This window comes from Falco naumanni, chromosome 1, assembly GCF_017639655.2.
Source record: "Falco naumanni isolate bFalNau1 chromosome 1, bFalNau1.pat, whole genome shotgun sequence".
In the NCBI taxonomy this organism is placed as follows: Eukaryota; Metazoa; Chordata; class Aves; order Falconiformes; family Falconidae; genus Falco; species Falco naumanni.
This window is the reverse complement of record NC_054054.1, coordinates 98071446-98097420: the sequence shown is the minus strand read 5'-3', so window position 1 is coordinate 98097420 and position 25975 is coordinate 98071446. Positions and strand designations below refer to the sequence as shown.

The 25975-nt window shown below is 41.4% G+C and overlaps 1 protein-coding gene across 1 annotated transcript in view; it reads right to left on the bottom strand.

Annotated features, from left to right (window-relative positions):
• The window catches only part of TMEM132C (transmembrane protein 132C), a 221273-nt gene that overhangs the window by 54289 nt on the left and 141009 nt on the right, over positions 1–25975 (bottom strand). Inside the window, exon 4 of the mRNA XM_040611372.1 lies at positions 1296–1479. Within this exon, the coding sequence (XP_040467306.1) occupies positions 1296–1479 (184 nt within the window). The remainder of the gene's footprint in view (positions 1–1295; positions 1480–25975) is intronic.

Genomic DNA, 25975 nt, shown 5'->3' with positions numbered 1-25975 from the left:
CCTCATTTGATATGAGCGGCAGCTTTACTCTTCAAAGGGAAAGAATATATTGAAGACTAGGACTTCCAGGAAATAATACTCATCTAATTATCTGCTGCAAACCACTGAAGCTGTTCAAAGGAAAGACTGCCAGCATTTCGCCACCAAGACTGTGCACAAGAGAGGCAAAATTCACAAGTGGGATGGATATGTCTAACTTTTCTTCCAAATCCTAAGCTCTATCACTGACTCATGGTGGCATGGGTAGTTCCTTTTATTAATGGCCACCTGGTCCTGTTCTAGGTAGCTGGCAGCTTTGTGCTTCTCCCTTTCCTGAGGTATGGCAAGATTTCGAAAATAAATGCTCAGTTCCTACTTCACTTGTGAACACAGAAAAAGTTCTCAACAAGTACCTAAATCCCACAGAAAATAAAATGCCTACCTCAAACCAGTGCACCTGAGATGCTGGAGATACCACTGAAATTTCTTGTTTGCAGGAACTGGACCCCAGGTCGTTCACTTGCAGGAGGGGGCCCTGACTGCCAAGTCTCGGCGCTCCCAGGGTCCCAGTCTTGCTCTGCAGAAGTGACTGCATGTTCACTGGGCCAGAGGATGAGGTGGAGACACTGCTTCCACAAATCATTTTTTGTGAGCCTCGTAAAGACAGGCAATAGGTATGATTTCACAGGCATGTAGGTAGCCCACAACTGGTGCTACAACACTGAGCGGAGCAAGTAGATTGCAACCCAAGGCATTTTTCCACATGGAAGTCTACACTTCATTTTTCTTAAATATATTTAGTATTGAGGCTGTTATTATTTTCTGTTTCTTCCTGAAAACCACATGTTCTTCCACTAGGGAAACAGCCAGCAGAATCAGTATCAGCTTCAGCCTACTAAGGACCGAGCAACTTAGGCTGTAGCAGAACGGTGCTTGAGGCCCTCTGAAGTTGCTCTACAGCTTGCAAGTTCCAGCCGTGTAATGGCAATTAGAAATGGGAAGGTAAATGTACGTGGCTTTGTGCTACCAGCTGGCAGCCTGGAGGAAACCACGCATGACAGAAACCCAGGATTTAAAGTCTGAGAGAGATTTGTGAAGTGGCATCATCCCTTTCCTCTGCGGAAGTTTCTAAGAACTGAACCCGTGAGGTGTACGGACCATAAGTGAGGGCCTGATTTCAGCAAGGAGTCCTGCACAGCTGTACAGGGGGAGGCAGGGCAGAGGGGACCCCCCCGCGCGCCTGTCTGAGGCTTGGGGTATGTTTTGTCAGACCACATACAGATTGGACGGAGCAACATGCTGAAACAATTTCTTACCATTGCCAATGGAACAATTCCAACAAGATCCTTCTGGCAGATGAAGATTTCAGACAAGGTGATGTCTGTTGTCCCCTTCCGAGGGTATTCCACCTGCCAGGTGATGGGCTGCGTTCCAGAAAGGGTGCTGAAACTGGCTATTTCAAAGTTCATCTGCACGACCTCATTGAATAAACTGTTACTTCTGAAAAGAGGAAAACAGGGAAAGGGAAGAGCTATTACTTTTGCTGAAGAAGGCAAATGAAGTGAATCATATTAGCTACTGGAAAATGCAGCTATTTATATGCAGATATAACACAAGGCCTTTTCCAATCTACAGCTTCTTCAGAGCATACAAACTGGAATTATTCAAAATGGGTCAGCTGCTCCTCTATGAACACTATGTTCATATGAGGGATAAAATCCACGATATTGTATCTGATGAAAGAAAAATATACTTATTCCATTACATGTTTTTTATGATTTTACAAGTATGATTCAACCCTATCACAAGACAGATTTGACCCTGATCAACCAAAGTTAAGTCCAGTGCAGCTCATGAAGACTGACGAGCCCAGAATCAGTGTATCCAAAACCCAAGATTTGTTGTATATCTCCACTATCACAATCACATAAATCCTCAGCAATGAAACTCAGTGTAACTGAAGTTCATATATGCTGCATGGATGCCGAGAAAAAAATAACATTATTAAATGGCAAAGTGACAAGATTATTCTAAACTTAGAGGTATGCTCTGGAAATTAAAAAAATGGGCAGCTGAGACCAAACAGAAAGAACAAAGCTATGTCAGGTAAAATACACCATGAAGTCAGGAGGCACAGGATAATTTGAATAACAAATACGAAAAGACATGCTGAAATTCTTTCCCTTGCATTATATTTCTTTAATTACATCAGAAATAAAAAGAATATATGAAAGAAATCTACCAAACTATCTGCTAGTTTAATTAAAAAAAAACCAAAAAACACCAAAACCCAAACATGTTTGCATCAGAAATCATATATTAACATTTCTGGAACTTTCCAAATGTCTTTCCACAGTGTAGAAAGCCTTAATATTTCACAGAATATTACTTCAACCTAACCCTACGCTGTAATAATTTTAAAGTGAAGAGGAAGACAGGCATCTTCCTAGCTTCAGTAACCCAATCCCAGCTGCATCACACCTTTGGATGCATTCATCACATAACAGCTTCAATTTTTCCTCTTTTTTTATGCACAATACATGAAGGCCCATTTCTGAGAAAATCCATCACGAGCTGATCATGTACAAAGCACTTACATTCTCAAGTGCTAGACTTTCTTTTTACCTCTGAACAGAAATCACCATTTTTTATTACTGAAGACATATTCTGTGCTTCACTTTGCATGATTACTTTGAAATCAAATGTGTTCCCCTGATAATTATTATTGTGATTATGGGTTTTCATTTGGATGGCTTACTCTGAAAAGCCTTAATACTGTCTAATGCTTTAAATTTATATCTTTGCTGTTTTCTTGCTGTGTCAAAGGAGAGACATTGTAACACTTCTGCAACAGTGGTACATTTCCTCCATGCATTTAAAGAGGGACTTTGGGTAGCGGTGTGACAGACGGATGGGTTTCGCGATTCGTAACTCAAGAGCAGCCTACTCCCGTGTGAAGAGTTCCTACTAAATAAATCTTACCGGTTGTAAATACAAGCCAACTGTGATAACTGTAGTTTACACAGTTCTGGGACATCTCAAAATGAATACATACTGGATTGAACTTCGTAATTTATTTGAAAGCATGATTATATGCAAAGATACCTGAATCACCTGAGCTACAGCGTTCATTTAGCTGTTAAAGGCACAATTATGCCTTAGATTAATGACAGCTGAAATGCCATTATTTTCACCATTTCTAGATCTGATGCTTAGTAACTGACAGAGAAAAAGTTTTTACATGTGATTGACTATCTCAGTGCTTTCACTTACGATAAATAGAGAATAAATTTTTGCACATATAAAAGCCGTTCTAAGAGATAATGTATGTCAGGGAAGTTTTCCTGATCATGAAGTCTGCACTTCTCTAAATAGCTTCTGAGCAGATGTGGAATAGCTTTACAACAAAAGCCCTGCAACCCTGCTGGTAGGATGGGAGCTCTAGGTGGGCAGCTGCAGGTGGGAGAGCTCATCGCCAGCCCACCCACTGCCGCACATGAGGGCTGACCACCTCCTGGCTCACAGCTCTGGACGCACAACACCCCATTTTCTCGGCTCTTCAGACAGCTTCAAAGTGTTGGTTGCCTGGGGTTCTGCTCATGACTGTCTGTACTGCCTCCCTGCAGCACACGCTCAGCCTGGCTTTGAGCTACACAGGGGAAATACCAAGAACAAAACCTCTGGGCAGCCTGCTGCTACGCAGCACCCCACGGCATGTTTACCACTGCGAGCGGCCACAGCTGTGTACCCACTCACCCTTGGAATCGTGTCCTAGTGTCAAAACCAGGCAGTATGAGGTGACCACATCTTTTCTACATGGTTCCTGAGATCACCTGCAGCAGGAACTTGAGCTGAGGCTGGCTACAGTTAGCGTGCACACATGCAGGCGCGTTTGGGAAGCTCTCCAGGGATCATGTGGCTGGCAGGGATTAGTCAGCTCTCAGCATAGCCACAGCTTTTTAAAGTTACTGTCTCAGTATTTGTATTCCATATTTCATACATGTGTATATATCCTGTAGTTTACATGTGAAGGGATTCTTCTGTTACTCCAACCTAACAACACAGAGGATTCTAGTACATCTTTTGGAATTTGTATTTTAAGTCCATGATGGTCAATGGACTTTGATCATCACAATCAAAGAAAATGTCAACATTTTTTAATCTATTATGAACTCACAAACACATCTGGAGAACCACATGGCAAAATGCACAACTGTAATGTAAACTGCACTTGACTTGACTGCTATTGCCTCAGTTGCATTCTCAGCAATGTTATCTTCACTGGAGCCACAAACAACAGCCTGTATCTCTAAGAAGCACTGAACTCCACCATAAACATGAAGCATTGAACTCCACCACAAACAAGTCTAACATAAACCGACCACCTTCCTCCCAAATGTAGAATTAGCAGAATCACTCCTCCACCACTGACAGTTATATCTGCCACTGTGTGATCTTCTAGGACTAAAATAAGGGACTTACTGTCCATGCTTTAATTATGGACCATCTGTTGCAGTGGGGCTTGAGGGTCGTACACTCCTAAATCTCTTCTCCATTCCGCTGCAGACACAGCTATCTCCATTTTGCACATGAGGCCTGAAGGAGAGGCTATGTGACACACAAGGATATATGGAAGACTGGAACAGGGTAAGGAACTGACTTGTGGTTTTCCAAATCTGTTAACTGCTGGACCATCATTCTGTTATCGATGGAAATGGGAACCACAGCTCGTGATCCCAGTCTTAAATGGTCTTCAGTGCATGCATCTTAAATTTCAACATCATTCTGTACATGAGGCACATTTTTTGGTAATTGATGAGCTATTCTGTGAAAGAAATCACTGCTATTACCTTTTACAACACTGCCTCAAAAACACCTGTTTAATTTGGTTTTCCAGTTCTCACCAAGCACTTGGTACCACTCACTGAGCTACTTCAGCCAGTATCTCCTTGGTCCGTGACAAAGACAGGTTGCTTCTTCCCAAGGTATCAAGCTGTAGTGGTGGAGATACCACAAAAATGGTACCAAAATTCTTTTATGGAATTCTGTAAAACATTGCTAAAATATTTCTTCCGTAAAATACATGATACAAAAATGTCCAAAAATATGCATGGTATAAGATAAAGGTTTTATTGGCACTTTTTCAGGATGACCTGCATAATTATTTCAACGCCTGCATTTGTGAGTAATGCACCCGTCTCCCTCCACAGTGATAAAGCCTTTATGCAATGTCATGCCATCATCAGTTTCCTCCTTCTCTCTTCATACAGAAGAAACAGAGAGATGATCAACAGCTGGTAAAGCATCCACTTGAAAAAAAATATGCCTTCAGAGATGTGTAATGGCTGAGAAAAAAACTTCTCATGAAGCAGATTTAATGTTCAGAGCTTGTTCACTGACTGAAACAGCAATTCCTTAATATCTAACATTTAGAACTGTTCAGCAGCCGGAACAGCAAGTAATTATAAAACTTTCCTAAAGTACACAGCACGTAGCGCTTACAAATGAAGCTGCAGGAAGGCAGGGCTTCTAAGGAACTGCTCTGGGGTAGATATATGAGTCTAATTTGATTGGATTGAGAGATCCCCTGGGACAGTTCACTCCTCGGATTTATTTTAATTTATGAATATGCTAATCATTCAGGGATGGATTGGACCATGCGCTTGCACAAGGGAGTAAGGACTCCCTTTTGATCTACGAACAGCCACCCTGGCTCCAGGTCTGAGCACACAGGCGTAAGTGAGGAGCACTGAACCCACAGTTACTCCTTTGCTGGAGCAGATGGGCAATGATTAGGTGCTACTTATTGGTTACAGCAGCTGAGCCAGCAAGTTAGTGATGGGGTTAGTAATTTACTACTGGCATACGCTAGCAGTAAATTACTGCCCCAGAAGGAGAAGGAACCGTGCTGCAAAGCTGTGTGAATGCTTCTGAGGAGTGCTCAATTTTTCTGAAACTCTGAGTTTTAGAAAAAGAAGGTGGAACAGAAATACTCTGTTAATGGAAAGATAATAAAAAATGCATAAAAGGCAAACCAGAAGCGACACAGGGAGAAGCTGCCATGGAACTCACCAGCTCTTGTCAACTACATGGCCAGAACACACACTTTTGCTATCAGCTAGTGTTAATTTAACCAAGGTTTTTGATTGATTTTATAATATTTTTGGGTATGATATTAAGCATTCTTTTGCAACTATTTACTGATCATTCAGACCTTTAATGCCCTGAAAAATATTTACCCTTGGAAGGAGATTTTTCTTACCTGGATACAGCTGTATCAAAAGCTGTACTTAACCCTCTCTTCAACATAGGGGATCTAAACCATGGTATCACATAGACACAATCCACACGTAAGCCCATGGATAGACTCATAACGTGGGTAATACCACAGATGCCATAACGCAAAATAGACTCTCTTTCTCTGCAGAGGTCCAGGAAGAGCTGGGATGATGTTAAACCTGTCAGTGCTGGAACAGCTTGTACTGGCTGCACACAGCCAGGGCTCAGCCAAGCCCAGAAACAGTGAACCACAAGCCCAGCACTGCAAAGGCTTCCACAGGGTGCAGTGGGAGCTGGCAGATAATTACTAAGAAAAGCAGTGCAGAGGTCTCAACTGATGTAAGATCCATAAACAAATGGAAATCTTTGTTGAATGCCTGTCTACATGTGCGGACCAGGAGTCTCCGACGAGAGATTTCAAAGCGCTGGGTTATTGCTCTGAGTAATAGAGCAGTTTCGATTTAAATGAGTGAATCTTTGGACTGCTACGGGCTAAATCAATAATTTCGATTTATTACAGTGGCTCTCAAAAGAGAAATTTTAAACAGTCTAGATTAAAAACATTTTTTAGCTATCCTTTATTCCACTAGATTCTTACTGAAAGTGCCTAGGGATCCGAGAATACTTCGACCTGCTGAAAATTTAGCAACTCTTTCCTCTTTAATGCTACCCAGTTTGACAGTGACATCTTAATGCAAGATCAGCACTTACTAAATGACATAAAAAATTGAAGAGTACAAACCCCATTATCCCTGAGTTACACTGCACATCTTATTCTTCACTGAAATTAATATATTGAAGTATGTTACTACCAGGTACAGAGACAAACTCCCATCAACAGTCAATGGTCAAACTGGACCTCAGAGCAATCTCTACTTGACCCCACTTAGATGTATACACCAATGCCTCTTCCCATCTTGGAAAAGACTGTAACAGGGTATAGGACATATATTCCTGCAATTTTCAATTTCTTGCTCCTCCTGCACCTTTTCCTAAACACATTTGATAACTGGGCAATTGTCAGTGGACACACCCTAGGATCAGGATGAATCACAGCTATTAAGAAAACCTAACAAAACAAAGAGATTAGAACCTGATCTGGAAAGTGTGACTGATGATGACTTTAAAGATGACAAAATTACGTGGGCAGCTTTTTACACATTGATTCACTTACACAGTCAATGCTAACAAAGGGTGGGTCATCAGCAACCCAGACTGCTTTGAATCAGTCACCGATGAGCTAAATGCTGTAATATCCACTGCTGGGACCTCAAGCTGTCCATTTCCCTTCTGAAACACTTGATCAAATGGAGTACAAATGGTTAATGTAAGTTTCTTCCACCAGGTCCTTAATCAGAGCTGTTACAAAGTTAATCCCTCTGAAAAACTGTGCAAAGGATGTAGTAATTAAAGAAGAATGCCAACTACTGGAGACAAAATGCAGTTTAAACTTCAGATTTTGCACTATTAGCCTAGCTTTCATCTTTAAACCATAAAACCAGCAGAGAAGAAAGCAAAGGATGATCTATTTTGTCAATTAATAGATAGGGAGGACATAATTTCATGGAAAACTACCACATTAAAAGTATTATGAAGGTCTTCAAAGGAAAATACCCGAGGTATAACTTAGCGAACTCCCAAGCAACATAACATATATATGTGTATCTTCAAAAGGATGATATAATGCTGTACTGGATTTCTTCATACAGCCAGATGAGAGTTAGATTAGTTAATAAGGTTTCTTAGCTTTCTTGTCATAAACTGTGATATAAAACATAGCTTTTTGATGAAGGCATTGGACTAGGACAGGAAATCTCATTTCACTTCCAGCTCTTCCACAGCATCCTTTAATGACCTCAGGCAAGACATGAAGATACAGATCCTTACAGCTAAAACAAAATCAATAGGAACTAGGAATCATAGAGCTTTAAAAACCCTTTGGTGTCTGTCTGCTACTTTAGGCACCTGAACACAGTACCCTTGGTCCTGAGTTGCTGGATCTCAGTGGGGTTCAGCCACATAGAAAAGAGTCAGGAGACCACTCATGGTTCAACTGCTGCATTATGCTGAGAGCTCCCACTTGCAAGAGAAATTCTTACCTGGTGAAATATGCACTGTCTGAGTGGCATAAAGCAGAGATAACATGGGGTGTGATTTTTCTGTGCCTTTATTTCCCAGCTGAACAAGGTGACTAATACTTTTTTCTTCTAGTCTCCAAAACAAAAATTTAAGAGTAAGCAGTGCCTGACTTCTCTGTACAAGCCTTGCCCACAGATGCTAATCTCAGTGATGTTAACTGCTATCCTAGAACAAACAGCAAAGTCATGTTGCTAATAAAGAATACAGAAAAACAGAAATGCTCCTCTCTTGGACTGGTAGAAAGCTGAACGAGATAGTCCCTAAAGGAGGGAGACCTGACTGGGGATCACAATAACTCACCAGTTTCTTCCTTCTTTGCAGAGCACTTTTTTTAGAGTCACTAATCACCAATAAATGCTGCAGTCAACATAGCAGGCTCATTAGTCTTCCCTGATACTACATCACATCCAGGCACAAGGTAGATGAGATTGATTTTTCTCTTGTCCCAAAGGAAGCAGGCATGCGACCCTCTGCCTCAGACTGGTGCCATCATGTAAAGGCTACGTGCAAATCCCAGTACTGAGCTATCATCATCTCCCACTTTTATTTCATCTTCCATTCAGTTTGCACACGATATTAGCCTGCTATATCTTCATTATAATTTCAGATAACAAAATACATGGGCAGATTGGTCAAGAAATAAGCTTTTGCAGTGATTCATCATCTCTTCCTGCCTCTGAGAAGGACATTTTCTACTTAGTATTCATTCAGCACTGGAATCCCTCCAGAATCACTGTAAGCAAGCAGTATTTTCTTATTTTGGAGACGGCAAATATGTAAGCACTGAAAATCTTCCAAGGGACACCACTGGAAAGGAGACCCTGAGCAGAGACTTCCAGAGATCCACTCCAAACCCAGTGCTTTCCACTGGAGAATGGAAGTCAGAACCATCCCGATCATCAGCATTAGATTATATGGCTCTTTCAGACTGCTAAAAGCAGCAAGATGAGATCAAATACACAAAAGCATGCTTTATCATTCACTTTTAATTGCTTGCTTTAATAGTTTGGGAACAGTCAGTAAAACACTGAGACAGGAGAACATCTTTGAAAGAGCTGCCTATATAACAGATTTTCTGATTACAAATACCTTGCATGTCTGTTTTACTCCATTTATAAGCAACGGTACCCCTGGAACTGATACAGAATAAGGCACTCCATTTACTAAATCCATTTATGAGTTAGATGGACTCAGCCTCCCCTTTCAGTCTCCACTTGTGACTGGCATTCATACCAAGCCCTACCTGCAGATACCACAGTGCAGCACGACGCAAGAGACAGCTCACCAATTCCCTGAGCATGCACTCCCAGGTGCCAAACCAGTATCCTCTGGGAGGATATACAAAAGTCAGGGTACACACGATTAGTAATGGGATTTTGAGAGTATGATCCAAATGGCATGGAGATGTAGAAGGGTCTGGTTACTGGAGTAGCCCCAAGCAGGCCACCCCTTCCACCAAAGATGTGCCAGTTGCTGTTGACGTGACCAGTTGGCTTCTGCAATAACTGGTTACTACTACCGGACTCTGCCAGATGCTTGTGGTCGGTTATACCCTCAAAATGACATATTGATCAAAGAAAGACAGGCAGCCGAACTGCTGACTGCTACGCATAACTTCCCTCCAGGTATTGCTCACGTAGATGTAAGTGTATCAGGCATTTGCACCTGTTTTGAAACAAACTGAAGATGAAACTGAATTATGAATCAAGGTGGCAAGACAAATCATATTTATTTGTAACTGCATATATAAATCAGATGTGTGATATGCTCATCTAATTTACAAGTCAGGTATCTTCAGATTCCAGTACCTATAGTTTTAACTTTGAATTTTTTTTTTTTTTTTTTTTTTTTACTGTTCTGCTAGCCTACCTGCTTTTGGGCATATTTGTGCATAAAAATCCCCATTTCTTTTCAACAGGGTAGCTGCATGTGCCTACTGGAAAAACACCTAGAAAGTTAACCATTCACCAGGCATGGAAAGTTGGTAAAACACCTGCACTTCATAGAGGCAATGGATGTAAAGAAAGCACGTGTTTAATGGCACAGTAAAGGAAAAAAAAGTAAGTGTTGAATATTATGGTGAAACAATGAAGAAAATAAGCCAAAAGTGAACTAAAGTAGTGTTTCAAACTTGCTGCCCACATGGGGCAATGAAAAGTCAAGCTTGTGGGTGACAGCCCCATGCTCTCCCCTACATTCCATGTGGGCAAGACTGCAGCTCTTCAAGTTCAAGTGCACAAAGAAGGTAAAGGGATTTTTCAGCTTAGAAGCAATAAGCAACAACTGGTTGGTGGTAGCTATCTGAAGAGACCTCCAATTTAGCTGAAGAGCTTTTCTAGGTGTCTGTGAAGCTGCTTGAATAAAGAGTAAAAGATCTTGAAATGAGCTGTGTCCTTTGAGAAATAAGCTCAACAGCTGCAATTTCATCACAGAGCAAACTCGGTTTGTGCAGAGTCCCTTGGACTAGAAGCTGCAGGGAATTGAATAATGCTGTGTACAATCTAGAGCTAGACAGTACCAGCCTGGGGAAGGTGGAGAAGTAGTTTTATTTCTAGAAAGTCAATACATTTTTGCAAGCTTCACTAAGGAGCATCTGCAGCAGGAATACATTCCTCTTCCCCAGTCTCAGGTCATATCTCCTGTCTCAGATCATATTAGTCCCCTTATTAGCATTTGTAGAATATATGATATACTCTTTTAATCGTACTCTTTTCTTGTAAATTCTCTTTAATGTTGTATGCTGCTCACATGGTCTTTACTATGCTAAAGTAAAATACAGTTTGGGTAAAGCAGAAACCCAAACTAGTCTAAGGAAAAGGCAGTCTGAGCAGTAACAGCAGGATAAATACTGAGCTCAGCTGACACTCCATGTCAACGAGAATGACATAGGCAAAAACTGACAGAAGAGCAGAGTCAGGTACGGTGGTTTAATTTGGATGTACTGATTATTTGCAGGTATACTTACACTTCAGAACACCGTCCTGAATAATTGCAAAGACTGGTCCACTCTGAGTACATACGTCCAAAAGTTATCATCACAATGCTGAGCAGTAATATTTTGTTCTTTCACAATCTCTGTAAACTGCAACTATGCAGTATGATCTTGCAAGGTCAAACTTGCAAGGGAATATTTTACCATCTCTTGGCATAGCTTTGCTGCAGTGCATTGAGAGTTTATAGTATAAAACTGTGAGAAGCACTGTATAACCAAGGCTGTGCATAGAGAAGTGGGAAGGACGGGAGGGTGAGGGGCATTTTGAAAGTGTTGCTCACATTAAACCTTCTATCCCCCAATTCACTATTTTGGCATCCTCAGGCTGACTATTACTACATGGTGACTATATATATAAAAAAATAAGTTTAGATATCCAGGAAGAACATATGTTTAATACCCCTAATGTACGTTATGCACGCAGTTTGCCAAATCTGTCCTCAAAAGATATGAAAGGAAAAAACCCGAACCCAAAGCCGGAAGATCATAGGGTAAGGTGCACACTGAGATTGATCAAAGAACTCCACTGAGATGGGGAAAACAGTAAGGCAACACATCCCACACTGAGCGATGTCCAAAAACCCTGCCATAGGGAGGGAAATTTCCTAAAGTAAGACAGAGGCAATATACTAGATAGCAAGAAAAAGGAAGTTTTAGCTATTAACTATTTCTCTCCCTTTTTCCTTCCCCTGAAGGGGCAAAGAGGGAGAGGAAGCTGTAGGAGCCATCTTAGACAAGGAATCTCTGTTTTAAGTTCACAGTGGAAAATCCTAAAATGCCAGCAGTCGGTTGCTGGGGTTTTTTATTCCACTTTTCCTTTCCCTTCTTCTTCCCTGTCTGTTTTCCCTTTCTTTTTCCCCTTCCTTTTGTTCTGCATGTTTAAAACAAAAACATGATGCGGAGAGCTGATGATACTGAGTACCCTGGAGAAACAAGACAAAAATGTGACCAACTTCTTCAGTCTGCAGTTATAAACCAGCTCTTATTAAAATTTACAAAAATCATAGACTCCAGGGCTTTCAGCATCTGTAGTTTTGAAAGTCTGATAGACAAACCTTTATCTTACAGTTCATAAAGCAAAGTGTAACAATGTTGCCTTCCTTATACCATCCACCACTCTCACTCATGAATTTAAAAAGCAGCTTATTAAAAGCAGAACCAACATAAATATTGAAGGTAGATCCATTACATTTCATGATACAGTTACTTGGTGGCTAACTCTGGTAGTTCATTTCTCCTGCTCAAGGATAATAAAAGGAAAAATGTCCCCATGACATTCAATGGCAGAAATGTCATTGCTGAAGTGCCTATGATGTGCAATTAACATTTTTAAGGAGTCATTTAAAAGGATACTGTCAAGGCTGATAGATTTGAGATTACACCAACTATCTATGTTTGGATTTCTGCATAATTCAGCATCTCCCTAGCAAGTTCACCCTTTTACTTCTGGATATTTGTATTTTTCTTTCTCCTTGTGTCTACTGTATCGAGGGTACCATATGTATTTATCATTGACTTCTCTCCCACTGCAACATTACAAAGTCGTGTTACAATTGCAATCATCGGAGTTTTGATTCAAAAAAGTTTTAATTTGTTAAATGTTCTGCTTTCCTGAAGCAAGTTGTAATTTTCACAATAAAAAATATTTCATTTTGGAGAAAAAAAGAAAGTTCTGGGGCAAAAGCAGTGCAGTGTTAGGGTGGAGTTAAACAAAAAGTGAAGTCATTCTGTATTACTAATGAAGACATTGTCACCAGCAGGATGGAGACTTCAGGTGTGTTTGCACGGAGAAAAGAAGTCCTGGATCTTTGTTTCTTGGCAGTTGTATCTGACACTTTTGCATAATAGAATGAAAAAGCAGGGTAATACAGAAGATGTTTGCTCTAGTAGAAAAACTGTCTTTAAGCAAAATGTTAATCAAAGTTTCTAGGAGATGCCAGCTACTTTTTAAAGATTTCATTGGATGAGGACTGAATGTTTGTATTTGCAGCTAAAATGTTTCTTCTAAGAGCTGATAGCACACATCAGTTTTCAGGCAGAGTGCAGACGTTCCTGTCTGACTGTCAGCCACATGAAGAGCAATGTGTCCTCAATATTTCAAGAAGACAAATGAAGGAGACACGATCCTCATGTTAAATGGCCTGTGAGAAAAGCAAGTGCCTACTCGACTGACAAAACACTTAGAGATAAACTCCAAGAGCAACTCTGAAGTTACTATAACATCTCTGGTTCTGTCCGAATCTGGTTTTTTCCCTACAGCACCTTAATTAGAAACTAGCTGTCTAATTTGTTGGGAACTCTCAGCTTCAAATTCCCTAAATCAGGCCCCAATTCAAAGCAAGAAAACACAATGGATTTGGATGAGGCTTTTGAGAGATGTCGTGCTCTGTAGAGGTGACTTTCCATTGCTAGGAAAAAGTTTTCCTCTTACCTTGACCCCCAGGAAGAGTGCAGGAGTGCTAGGGGGAACGATAGGCTGCATGATATCAGAATGCTCTTTAAACAACAGCGAGTTTTTTATAGCAGAAAGTAATAAACAGGAGCCTAGCACCGAATCTCTATGCACCATATAGTTATCCATTTGTCTCACAGCCCAAAGCAAAGATTTAAAAATCTGCTGTGACTTTTTTCCAATCATTACTGCCTTTTTATACACTTCTTTCTATGCCTTTCTGCACTAGACAAATCAAAATAGGTTTCTGTGTAATTATACAAATGACATTTAGGGGACAGTATCAAAAGGAGGGAAAAAAGAATCTGAAGAACAAGCCTTCCCTTTGTTACAGAAATCTTCAACGATATTAGTCACCGCTCCTGCTCTCTGCCGACTTTCGACACTTTGCTTGATCAGGCAGGTGGAATGAGACTTATGAAAGTCCGGCTTTCCAAGGCTCTGAAGAAATGCAAATCCAACAGGAAAAGCTCGTCTGCACACATACGGTGTGCCCGTGGGATTAGTGGTACAATGCTCGGCGAGATGAGAGCGAGCACAAGGAAGCAGGAGTAATCACGGCCACAAGGAACATACAGGTTTAAGATAACGCACTTGTGATAACGCTATTTCTTATGAAATCATAATCAGTCATCAGCAGCCCGATGGCAGCACAGGCCTGAAATAGCTATTTGGGATGCACAGGAAGGAGTGGTGGAGGTTGATGATGGGTGGCCATGTGGGGTGACATTCACCCCCGTGTGAATGGGTCCTACACAAACCCGCGTATCAGAGCTGCGCTCAGACAAGGAGGACACCCGCCAGCTCGCTCCTGAGGCACAGGCTGGCTTCCTGCTGCTGCTTCCATCTAAGCAGCAGATAAGTCCAATCAGTTTAATTTCAAAACTAAAATTAAGGGTTATCTTCTCCCTAAGTGAAAATGGAACCGGAAAAGAGTAGAAAATCAATCCTACAGGGAAATCCTCGCAAAATTGTACATTGCCAGATTCACAGTCCTCCTCTCCTGGGCAGTGCTCGCAGGCGGCGAGGAGCTCCATGCGATTTGCAGGGGTGACAGTGCAACGTGCACAGGTCCCCTGCCAGTTTCCAAGGGCAAAGTTTACTTTCAGAAAAATGCTCCCATCCCACTCTGCACTTTACACTAGAAATGGTGTAAGTTTCATGCATAAAGGTTTGCTTCATTTTATTAACAAGATTTAATTTGGATCAGTAGTATCTACTTGCTAATTCTACTACATCTCTAGATCTCACATCCTATCAGTTTGTCAGTCAGCCACCTCTTGGCCCAATCTGCCCCCCCGTAATCCTGCCTCAACTACTTTTGCAGGAAGCAAGAGCTTGATGCCAGCAGACATTTTAAAAATTACAGATGTCATTAGCAATTTCTTCCTTACCCTCAGGTCAGAAGGCCTGGCCTTATGAGTGCAAAGGGCCACGATGCTGTGCATGGCCGAAGTACGGCTGAGCACTTGGCTGAGTCCCAGTGGTTCATCTCAGCATGCTGTTCAACCATGGTAATTCAAATGCATTTTACACCTTTGTCTGCATGTTACGAAAATTTCCTACACCTGTTAATTGCTCCTGTAGGAGAACACCAGCAGAATTGACTCCACAGCTGTGTGAACGCAAGATAAGAGACAATTCTTAAAGACAACCGTTAGCCGACTGTCAGCCCAAGCTGTGCTGTACTCTCTGAACTGCCAATGGGAAAACGCACTTACGGCTGTAAGCAGAGAACATCCAAGAACACTGTCATGGATTCTTATATGATAAAGCAGCCTTGCAGGAGCAATATGAAAAGAAGGTTAAAAAGGGGGAAGGATGACAGCCAACTAGACCGGGTGGTCTTGGAAATTAACTGCACAAATATAAAGGAGTTTGCCCCTTCCAGCCTCCTCCCAGCTACAGACCCTTAATCTAGTTTGATTTTCCTGGGGTAGCAACCCGTCAGATGCATCTCCTTCAGAACAAGATCATAAAAGGAGTGAATCATGGTCATATTATTATTCCCCGCAGCATGCGGCATTTTTTCTTTAAATACAGAAACCATAGTGTGCAGGAAATGATCCATCTATTAAAATTTGTGTCAACATCTCTCAAAACTCTTGAAGCTGTACAGTGAATACTGCTAACCGTTCTCCTGTGTCTGAAAAATCAGTATGATGACAATGCTGAAACACGTTACATGCGACACTTCGGTCCTGACCTTACCTTCACTCCAGTCAATCAGTGTTCTGCTTTTGATTTTGATGGGAGTGGGGCCACTGTTCCATTGTCACCTCTCTTGTACCCTCAGGCACCCTCTCCAGCAGCACTGTCAGCTTAGAGAAGCCAGGGCAATTTCAAAGTATTTTCTGATGCCCAAGGCAAACCAAGAGATGACCTTTTCCACCAGTAGAGAGCTGCTTACAGGCTGCTATTGAATATTCCACCACCAGTAATGCTCTGCTCCCAGAGATGACCTGACTGCACTGCATATGAGATGGGTTTTCCTTTTGCTGTCTCTTTCCCCCCCCAGCTCAATGAATTGGGGTCACAGTCTGATTCTCCTCTCTTCTGCACCTTTGTCATTACTTTCACTTGGGAAAAGTGAAAAAAAGCCCTGTGCTTTAGCATCACTTGGCAGATTATTCAGCATCAAGCTGCAAAAGACTGGACAACAAACAGTAACCCTTTCCTTGCCTGGGGATTATTTCAAAGATTTCAGGAAGGCACATGGCTGAGTGATTGTCCATGCTTAGCCATGAGAGGAACATGTTCGTGCCCAAATTTTTTTTGACATAGAATAAGACAATAGTTGTAGCTGAAGTGATTTGAATCGTTCAGGTTACCTGAAATATCCTGATCAATAAAGTGCCTCAATATTAGAACAGAAACAGAGGTGTTGTGTTTCAATGGGATTCAGGCTAAAATCCCTGAACAAAAACTTCCAGAGATTTTAAGTTCTGGCTAATGCAGAGATAAAATCTCTGTAGAGCAATATGACATTAAGAGTTGAGTTTGCAGGGGTGTTCAGCTCTGCTGCTCTGGTGTGGGAGCAGTGTTAAGCCAACACGGTACACACAGAACTGTCACATACAGGTTATAAATAGCTGCAAACATCCCGCTGTTGCTGACTGCAGAATATACAATTTGCACCAGAAAGAAAGAGGTTAATGGATTCTGAATGGGATGGTCTTCAGACTCCATTATGCATTCTAAACATGCTCATTTGTACATGACATTCAATCTAAAAGATTTCTGAAAATAGACAAGTATTTTCTTAATAATTTTCAGCAGCATTGCCAACTCTTCCAAGAATTACGTTTCACTAGGAAGTCAGTTGTTATTTTTACAGATAGGATGTCTGTGCTATTCAGTTATTTCTATCAAGAGACTTGGCCTTTATGACTAATTTAAAGGGTTTCCCAAAGCAGATGGAGCATTTTGAATATAGAAAAAGGGATTTACAGGAATACTGAGCTCCAAGTATTTAAACATAAAGACAAAATTGTGTCTAAGGTAATACTGGGAACTAAGAGGTGCTCTAGGCTATCGGAGATTGTCTCTTCATTCTCAGTAGATGTCATGTGGTGTAAATTGACATTATTTCCTGACATCAGTGGATTTTTATTTGATTCCTCTTGGTGGTGACCTGGTTGGCAGAATGAAAATGTCTTGGTGAAATGGACAGAGGAAGGGAAGAGAAGAAACAGAGAATATCTTAGCCAGCTGTATTAAATTACCGTACACTACTTCCATGTTCTACCTATGCCAGCAGACCAAAAAAAAGAAGGCTTCTGGAATCACTGATGCAATTTACTGGCAAGCACAAAAGCATCTGTGAGAAGCCAAAGAACTGAGAACATCAAACTTGTGAATGAAATGCTGTGTGTATGCGTGTCTACATATATATACAGTGGGAAGTAACAGAGACACAGGAAAACATGTTGGACAGGCTGGATTTGTCAAGCTTAAATGACACCTACTTCCCTTCCTCACTCTCAGTTCTCAAATTATACAGCAGATTTATGTTGTCCTTAGCTAGCCAAGATCTCCTGTCAGCCTCCTATGATATTAACCACAGCCCTGGGCCCTCTCCACGCAAGGGACCACTGCCAAAGGGGATTCAGATCAGATCTTCTATTTGCAGACAATTCTCCTGCTTGCTTGCTGCCCCGGTCTCCCTCCCTACTTCAAGGCTCTGCTGACCGGGTTAAGCGGCAGCATCTCCCCAGCTACACGCCGCTGGCTTGCGGAAGCACCACGTGCTCTAGTGTTAAGAGTCTGTGTCAAAGCCCTTTCTGGGGTCACGGACTAACTGTATGATCTCACACCAGACATTTGTCTTGCCTCTCCTTCTGTTAAGCTTGTCAAGAGAATTGGCTCAATAGAAGAAAAACAGGAGCTCCTTCAAAATGTATTGGCACAGCTGAGTTGAACTTTTTTTGGGTGAAGCAGCTATAAAAAATGACTCTGGGGTGAACTTTGAAATACCAATTTGTTAAAGAGGCAGTGATTTCCCTTCCTGAACACCACCTTTCATGGTGTGAAGCCTTGAAAGGGAAAATGATGTGCATTTAGAAACATTTTCTCAAGTATTTATATGAAGGACTGGGTGATGAGAAACATTTCAAAAATTATTAAGGCTGTCTAAATATCTGTTCTCCAGGAAGCCTAAGTTACAGTTTAAATCCTGGCAATATATTTATCAGTATTTTCATTCCTGGCTGCATTTCCTGACATTTATGCCAAAACAAAATTATGCAAAAGGTCATAACAGGACTCAAGTGTTATTAAGTGTATGATCTAACAAACAAAACAAATGACCTTCATTCACACTTGCCGGATGGTTCTGTGAACTCGCAAACACTAGAACCTGACCACTTTCTCAGACTCCAAGAAATACCCAACGTGGGTGAAATCATCCATATGCAGAGAGTCAAGAGAAGCTTTAAATGCCTCTAACATACTTCAAAGCAGGACTAAATTATGGCTTAGACTCTTTGTAAATATTTTCTTTTCTTTCTTTTTACAGTATTTTGCTGAATACTGGCACACCATTGTGCTAAGTGGTATATTACATAGTAGGAGATGGTTTTGCATAGCAGGAGACCTTGCAGCCTACTCAGACAACACAAACAAGAAAGAGTAAAAGGATGTTTGTTAGTTCCATTTATAAACGGAAAAAAATATAGCCCAGAGAAAACAGAGTGACAGATCGCACCAAAACCCTGCAGCAGCTAGAAACTGGCCCCAGTCCTCGTACCAGTGCCCAGCCTGCAAGGGCTGCGCCTTCCCCCACGCTCCGGGGCAGCACACAAAGCTCGCACAGCAAACCTGCGGGTGATGTGTGAACTGAAGCTCTATCTCCTAAATCTCTGGTTGCTGCAAGACTAACCTTGCATTTCCTTTTCCATGAGTACATTTCATTTCATTTCTCCCACACTGCGTCTCAGACTTTGGGGAAATTTCATAATACCACACCAAAAGCTCCCAATAGCAGCCAGAATTGCTTTTAGTGCTGTTTAACACAGTATTGAATTTAAATAGCTAATGTATATGCTTCTCTCACACATGAACACAAACTGCTGCACAGCAAAACTTTAATTTATCAAATTAAAATGCACTATAGCACATATTTATTGTATCACTGCTCATAAATGTTTTTATGCATTTGATTTTTTTTTTGATCTTTTATAGTTTTGGCAGTAGATGGAAAGCAATCAAGGTTCCATTTGAAGCAGCCATGTAAGCAATTCTCATTTAACAGAAGACAACAAAAAATTAATCTAAAATGAGTGTAACTAAGTTTTCATAGAAACAACAAAGCCACTCAGACATTATCATCCTCAACAGCTGTTTACTGTCTTCATTTACAAAATTACCTGTCAAATTTCACTATTTCCTCCAAGGGAAAAAAAAAAAAAGTCAACACCAAGTGCCTTTCTGAGTTAATAAAATGCTCCACATGTAACAGGGATATTAAGGATCCCTTTCTTGCAATCATAATACTTAGCAGGGATGATTGAGGTGAAGTAATATTCTACACTTTTAACTACAGGGAAAAAAATTCAAACATGGCTGATTGGTAAAGGCCTGTGTGTTTTCCTCTTTATCCTGCTCTGTGGAACATCTGTCTCCTCTTTTCAATGGGCAAAGCAACATTTGTCATTCCTGGAAAGCTGTTGACTACAAAACAATTATAACTTTCTCAACATAAAATGCAAACACTTGAAGAAACTACAAAAAGGGATAATAGCAGAACGGAGTATTTTCCTGGTGGAAAGCTTTATCATCTGGGGATGCATCTCCCAGTACCACTCTGTTTCAGTGATGAATCTGATCTGAAGAATTTGTTTAGCTGGCAGAACACATACAGTTGGTTAATACTATGCAATGTGCATGATGGGCAGGATGCTAAACAAACATCAGAAGGAGATCAAGGGGTTCAGGGACCATGCTGCCCTGCAGGCTGGTCCCCTGGCACAGGAGTTAACAGGGGATGGGCCAACCTGCTGATAACCACAGCAGAAGCGGCTGTGCACCCAGCAACAGCAAAGCCAGCAGCATAGTGTCTCAGGAAAGAGAGGCGGACATAAGAAGGCAAATACAATACGGCTGAATTAATTGTCCCTCACATGGGGACATTCCAGGCTGAATGCTCTCAAAGGCTGTCTCAAGTACTGTCGCTGTGCCTGATTCCAGCTTTAGGAGATGGGAAAGGAGTTAATTATTGAAGTGTGGCTACAGCCAGTGGGATGCACAGCTCCTATTGACTTCCTTAATGGTAGTAAAATGTGCAAATCCTGTGAACTGTAGCTGAATTTAAATTACAATGATTACAAGATACAAAACCTAAAAAAGAGGATTTATACATGAGTAGATTTAGCAGAGACACAGACTCCCTCAAGACCTGCATTTTGTTTACATGCAAAGTAGACTATGCCTCCTGCATGACTTTAAATCCTTGTGACAATTATTTATATATCCATCCATCCTCCTAACATGGCTCTGAACCATAACTCCTGCTGCTAAATGCCTCAGGGAATATCTACTAGTTACAGATAGGTTCACCCCTATTTTCTGGCCATTGTCCAGCAAACCACTTCCAATGTGTAAACACTTCTGCTGCCTTCATTGGGTCTACTGATACAATGCACGAGACCATAAGGACATGCTACTTAAATAGATATGTAATATTAACAGCAATAGCAATACGTTTCTCTCCCTGCTTTCAGACAGAACTTTATTCACAGCTCTCAGGCGTACAGTACTATTGGCCTATTTTATGATACACAGGCTGGGGAACAGATAAATGAAGTGACCTCCCCAAGGTCATACAGGAGTTCGTTGGAAAAATGAGGACACAAACAATAAGCACATGTTTAAATTGAGTCCTGAGGATTTTGCAGAGCTCTGCCTACTATGTGGTTGAGGCTTTTGAGTACACTGACATTATTATAAAGGAAATCAGCAAGGCTACATAGTAGGAATTTTTGCATCTAGTGTCACGTTAACAGGTCTGGTTCCATCTTATCCAGAAAGTGCGATGGATATTTAAATCCAGCTGCAGGAATAAAACTTGACCACTTTCCATTGTTACAAATTCTTTAACAACAATCAATACACAGTTAATCATAATGGATTAGAAAAAAACCCCCATGTAGTACCATCTTTAAACAAAACCTAATAGCTTAAAAGGTTTTAAATTCTGAAAGTAGGACATATTTCTTGAGAAAGAGAAATGGTGACACACCCAATAAAGCTCCCACAGCTTCCTACAAAAAGATTTCTATCCACAGCTGTATCCATACGTATTCATGCTCTCTCTCAGTCATACCTTTTGAAGACTTTGTATATGGTCAGGCTGACTGGTGTGGGACATGTGAAGAGGAAAACCAGCTACAACCTGTACGCAGTAAAATGAACCACAGGTAGACTCAGATGACCGTTCTGTCTGGATTCCACTGGCACATTACTGTAATAAACCTTAGCAATATGTATCCATGTTATCTGGGTCCCGGAGTGTGAGCACTGGCTGCTATTTGCCAACTAAATTTTTGTCATAACAAAATGCAATGGCATCACAATAGAACTGTTCCCATCAAGCATCACAATATAAAAAACCAATGTAGTGCTCAAAATTATATGGACTTCTGGATTTTATTGTCCTTCTGGTCAAGAAATATCACAGGGGAGGACCAGTAAGAAGTTATGTTCCTTATGTCTTTGATCAACAAACTCTACAGTTTCCAAAGCTCTCAAAACAGCCACTTTTCAGCAGCATCAAATTCACTATCAAATTGAAAAGGAGGGAGGATGACAAGTTATGGAGATCGTCCCCAAATAATATTGGGTATTAAAACATTATGAAGATGGGCCAGAGAACAGGGAGCTCTTATTATGGGCCTCCCCTTATATTAAATGGCCTGGAGATGGCTGTTCAAACTGCATCGTGTGCTGTTTCCCTAGAGTAGCCATTTCCTTCAAGGCACAAAATTAAAGCAGTGATGGATGGACTACTCTGCTGTTTATTTGGCCCAGTTTCACAATGTGGCAGAGAGGAACTGTTGAATTCCAGTTAAAACAAAGGAGGTGCAATAAAAATTTCTATGAACATCCTTATTGAGCTTAAAGGAAGAGTTTATTATTACTAAGTCACATAGCAGAGAATGAAAGATGGGAATAAGGATTGTCACCTGCTTACACTAGAAAAGAACAAGAACAAACATGACTATCGATTTCACATTAACTTGGCTACTTTCAGCTGTCTCCCTGCTCACTGTTCCCCCTCCCGCCTCAGACAGCATGGACACCAGCCAGGGCACTCTGAGCAGGCAGCACAGCGATGCGCTGCTCCCGAAGCGTGTTCAGCACAGCCCTGCTTCCCTCTGCGGCTCCACCTGGCAGCTCTGAGCACGTCCCTGCATGTCCTCTCTTACTTTCTCCATTTGAATGGCATGGTTACTTCTTCACGCTCCCCCTGCTTTGACCCACATAGCTCCCTGACTCTCATGATCTCATGAACGTTGCTACCACTCTTCCCAAGCCAGACTTCTGAACCACCTATTCTTTTACGTCCTCTACTTCTCAATCTCAAGTCTTCTGTCTTGCCTGTTGTCAAGTTCAAAACAGAGCTCTTCTCCTAATGCCAAGTTCTCCCGAAGTCATTCTTGCTATTCCTCCCACGTTCAGTTTGAACTGGTAACAGAAACAGCCTCCCCAGTGTCCCAAATGCCCATATTTTCAGTCTCAGCTGTGCCCTCCATGCACATTCTCAGAATCTATAGACAAATTTGCATAGGTTTCTATTATGTATGCTACCATGTCACATTTCACTTTTCTACTCTATTTTAAGAAATACTCCTTGTTTTCAGGTTCTGTTGTCAGATGTCTGGCCGGGATGGAAGTACCTTAGTTTCACTTCCAAAAGTGATGGGGTAGCTCTGGGGTTTTCAAAAGCACAAGCACCTTTCAAAATCTGATTGCTTTCAAACACATCTGCTTTCTCACCGGCAGTGGGATTTCGAGGCCCCAGAACTTCTGAAAATTCCAATAGGTGTCAGACTGTTGAAATAATTGCTTTTTTAAATTTAGGTACTACAAACTATAGTCATCAAAGTATTTATGCACTGCTTCACTTGGCGCTGCAAAGCCTAAGTGAAACATATGGCCAGCTCAGGTTTCCAGAAGTGATTCAGATACTCAGGAGCCCGACTCACAGAGGAACTCAATACCAGTTAATCTTCTAAATGTCAAATGGCACTTTGGAAAACAGCACTTTCTGTTACCAATAAGGACCTGAAACTGGGTGGTTTTTAAATGTTTGCTTTGTACCAAGTAATACCTCAGGCTCCACCTGTCTGTCTTTTCATGTTCAAAGGAAAAGGGAATACCTGAGTACTGCAGCCCGTACAGCAGGGCACCTGCAAATCAGCTCTGTGGCACCATGATTTCTTCTTGTAAAGGGCATTTTTAGACAACAAGCTTAAGGCTTGGTGAGGAGGAGAGAGCTAAAGAACATATATACTTAGAATTAGCAGCACAGACTTCCCTTGCTTGCCACAGCTTTAGCAATAAAGTGCAGAGACTGCAACAACCCCACATAAGAACAAAGTTCTTCTCTTTGGGGGCTTAATCAGTGTTTAACAGAAATTTAACCTGAATGGAGGGCTGTGTTAAGACAAGCCTGTGTGGCCTTAATTACAATGGGTCATTAATACATAGGCACTGTCGAGGCTCCTTCTAGATCCCCAGTGACATGTAACACAGCTCTGCTCCTGCACAGCACTCCCGGAGCACGGGCAGCTTCCTGGTCATCGTTGTGCAGCGGCAGATACCATGACCCAGGCAGAAGAGGCTGGAACACTAAAAATTAAAAAAATGTTTGGATGCTATTCCACAATGCAGCATCTAGGAGAAAGTGCACTGGGTTTAAAGCAAACGTCGTAGATCCGGGACATTAACCATTTCCCCCTTCTGACACTCTGGACCTTGAGATCCGCACAGGCCAAAGCTCTGCTTGTGATGGAGCGTTCCCATGCATCAGCCATTAAACGATCTACAGGTCACCTGAGCAACTTTCAGTACATTTCTGCTGCAAATGGGTAATTAATCAAATATATGTCTTCCCCAGAAATGGACTGAAGCTAGAGGGAGGACTGAGTAGAGTGCCTTTGGTACTTTTAAACTGGTATGTCAAGTAGAGGAATAATGGCCATTATCTCCAGTATATATCTTAGAAGAGGGAGAAGTTAGGGAGGTGATTTCTACCCACATCAGTAAGTCTAAGACAGAGTAAAAAGACAGATGAACGTGGAGACTGGTTTACAGGAGAGACTAGAGGGATGCCAGTCCTACAAAGACTTTGAAGGTTAACTTTACACACTTCTAGGAAACTCTGGAAAAGCCTGCAAGTTCCAAACTTGCAAACCTAAGTTTTCAGGTATTGTCACAGTTTATTTCATTCTCAATGCAAACAGATTTGTGTTTGGATATTACATTCCCTTGTACAAATGTCAAATACTGTCACTGACACTCATGGAAACTCACTCTGTTTCTGCAGCCTTGTGGGTTGGAATGAAGAGAAGGAAGCCAACACCATAAATGATACACTGTAAACTAAAAAGTTACATATTTAAAGTACGTATCGCTCTCTAAGAACTTACATCTTTATTCTTTACCTACCGCTATGCTGTTTTCAGTGCAAACAAAGAACCTTATGGTATTAGCCCCAAGGAGAAATGTCACTTCCCTTAAAAAAAGAACCACTATTATAGTTTTGGATTCTCTTCCACGAGTAGTAATTTCAATACCTTTGTTTAAAATTTAAATTACATCTAGTTAGCAAGAAATGAATGACTTTTGGCATGTTTTTCCTGCATCTAATAACTTCCATTCACTTAAACTATCTTTTTCTCTACAGCGGATTATTGTCATTAAGCTACTTAGAGCGTGACAATAATTGAGAGGTTTTGGCTATTGGAGTCAGAAGCATTAAGATTTGAGTAAGAGTAACAGAGCAACATGGAAGACACAAGTTGAAATGCTCACATAATCTACACTTGATTTTAATTAGAGGCAGAAAACTTTTAAAGGCTCAGGAGAGATTTGGTCTGGACAAGCACCTCTTCGCTTCTATCCTACTCATGGCTATGGAGTCCTTCTCCTCCCTTCAGCCCTGCCAAGCCTGACCACTTGGTGACCCAGCTAATTAGGCCCTCTGATTCTTTTTTTTTTTTCTTCAAATCTTCACTGCTGAGATGAGGTACACAGGGTCTGGTGCCTTGGCGCACAGTTCAGTGCTAATCTGCAAAGCGTCTCAGGCTCTGAACTGTGGAAAAGCCTTGGGCTATGAAGAGCCAAGATCTGTGCTCTTAGTAAACTGTTTAGCAAGTTTTACACAATGAGTAGCCAGTAACGCGGGCAGACGAGCAAGCGAGTTTCCCATAAGCTCCATAATGAGGGTTTCAGGGCTGTCTGTTCCTTGTCCCGGATGCTTCACAATCATTCCTGCTCATCCTCTCTCACACAGGTGTTTCCAGACATGAGAATTCTGGCTGTTAGGCACTGCTAAGAAAACAGGTAGCACTTACCCACCAAGAAGGTGGGAACAAAAAGGTGCCTAGAGGAGCCCAGTTCTGCTTTGCAGG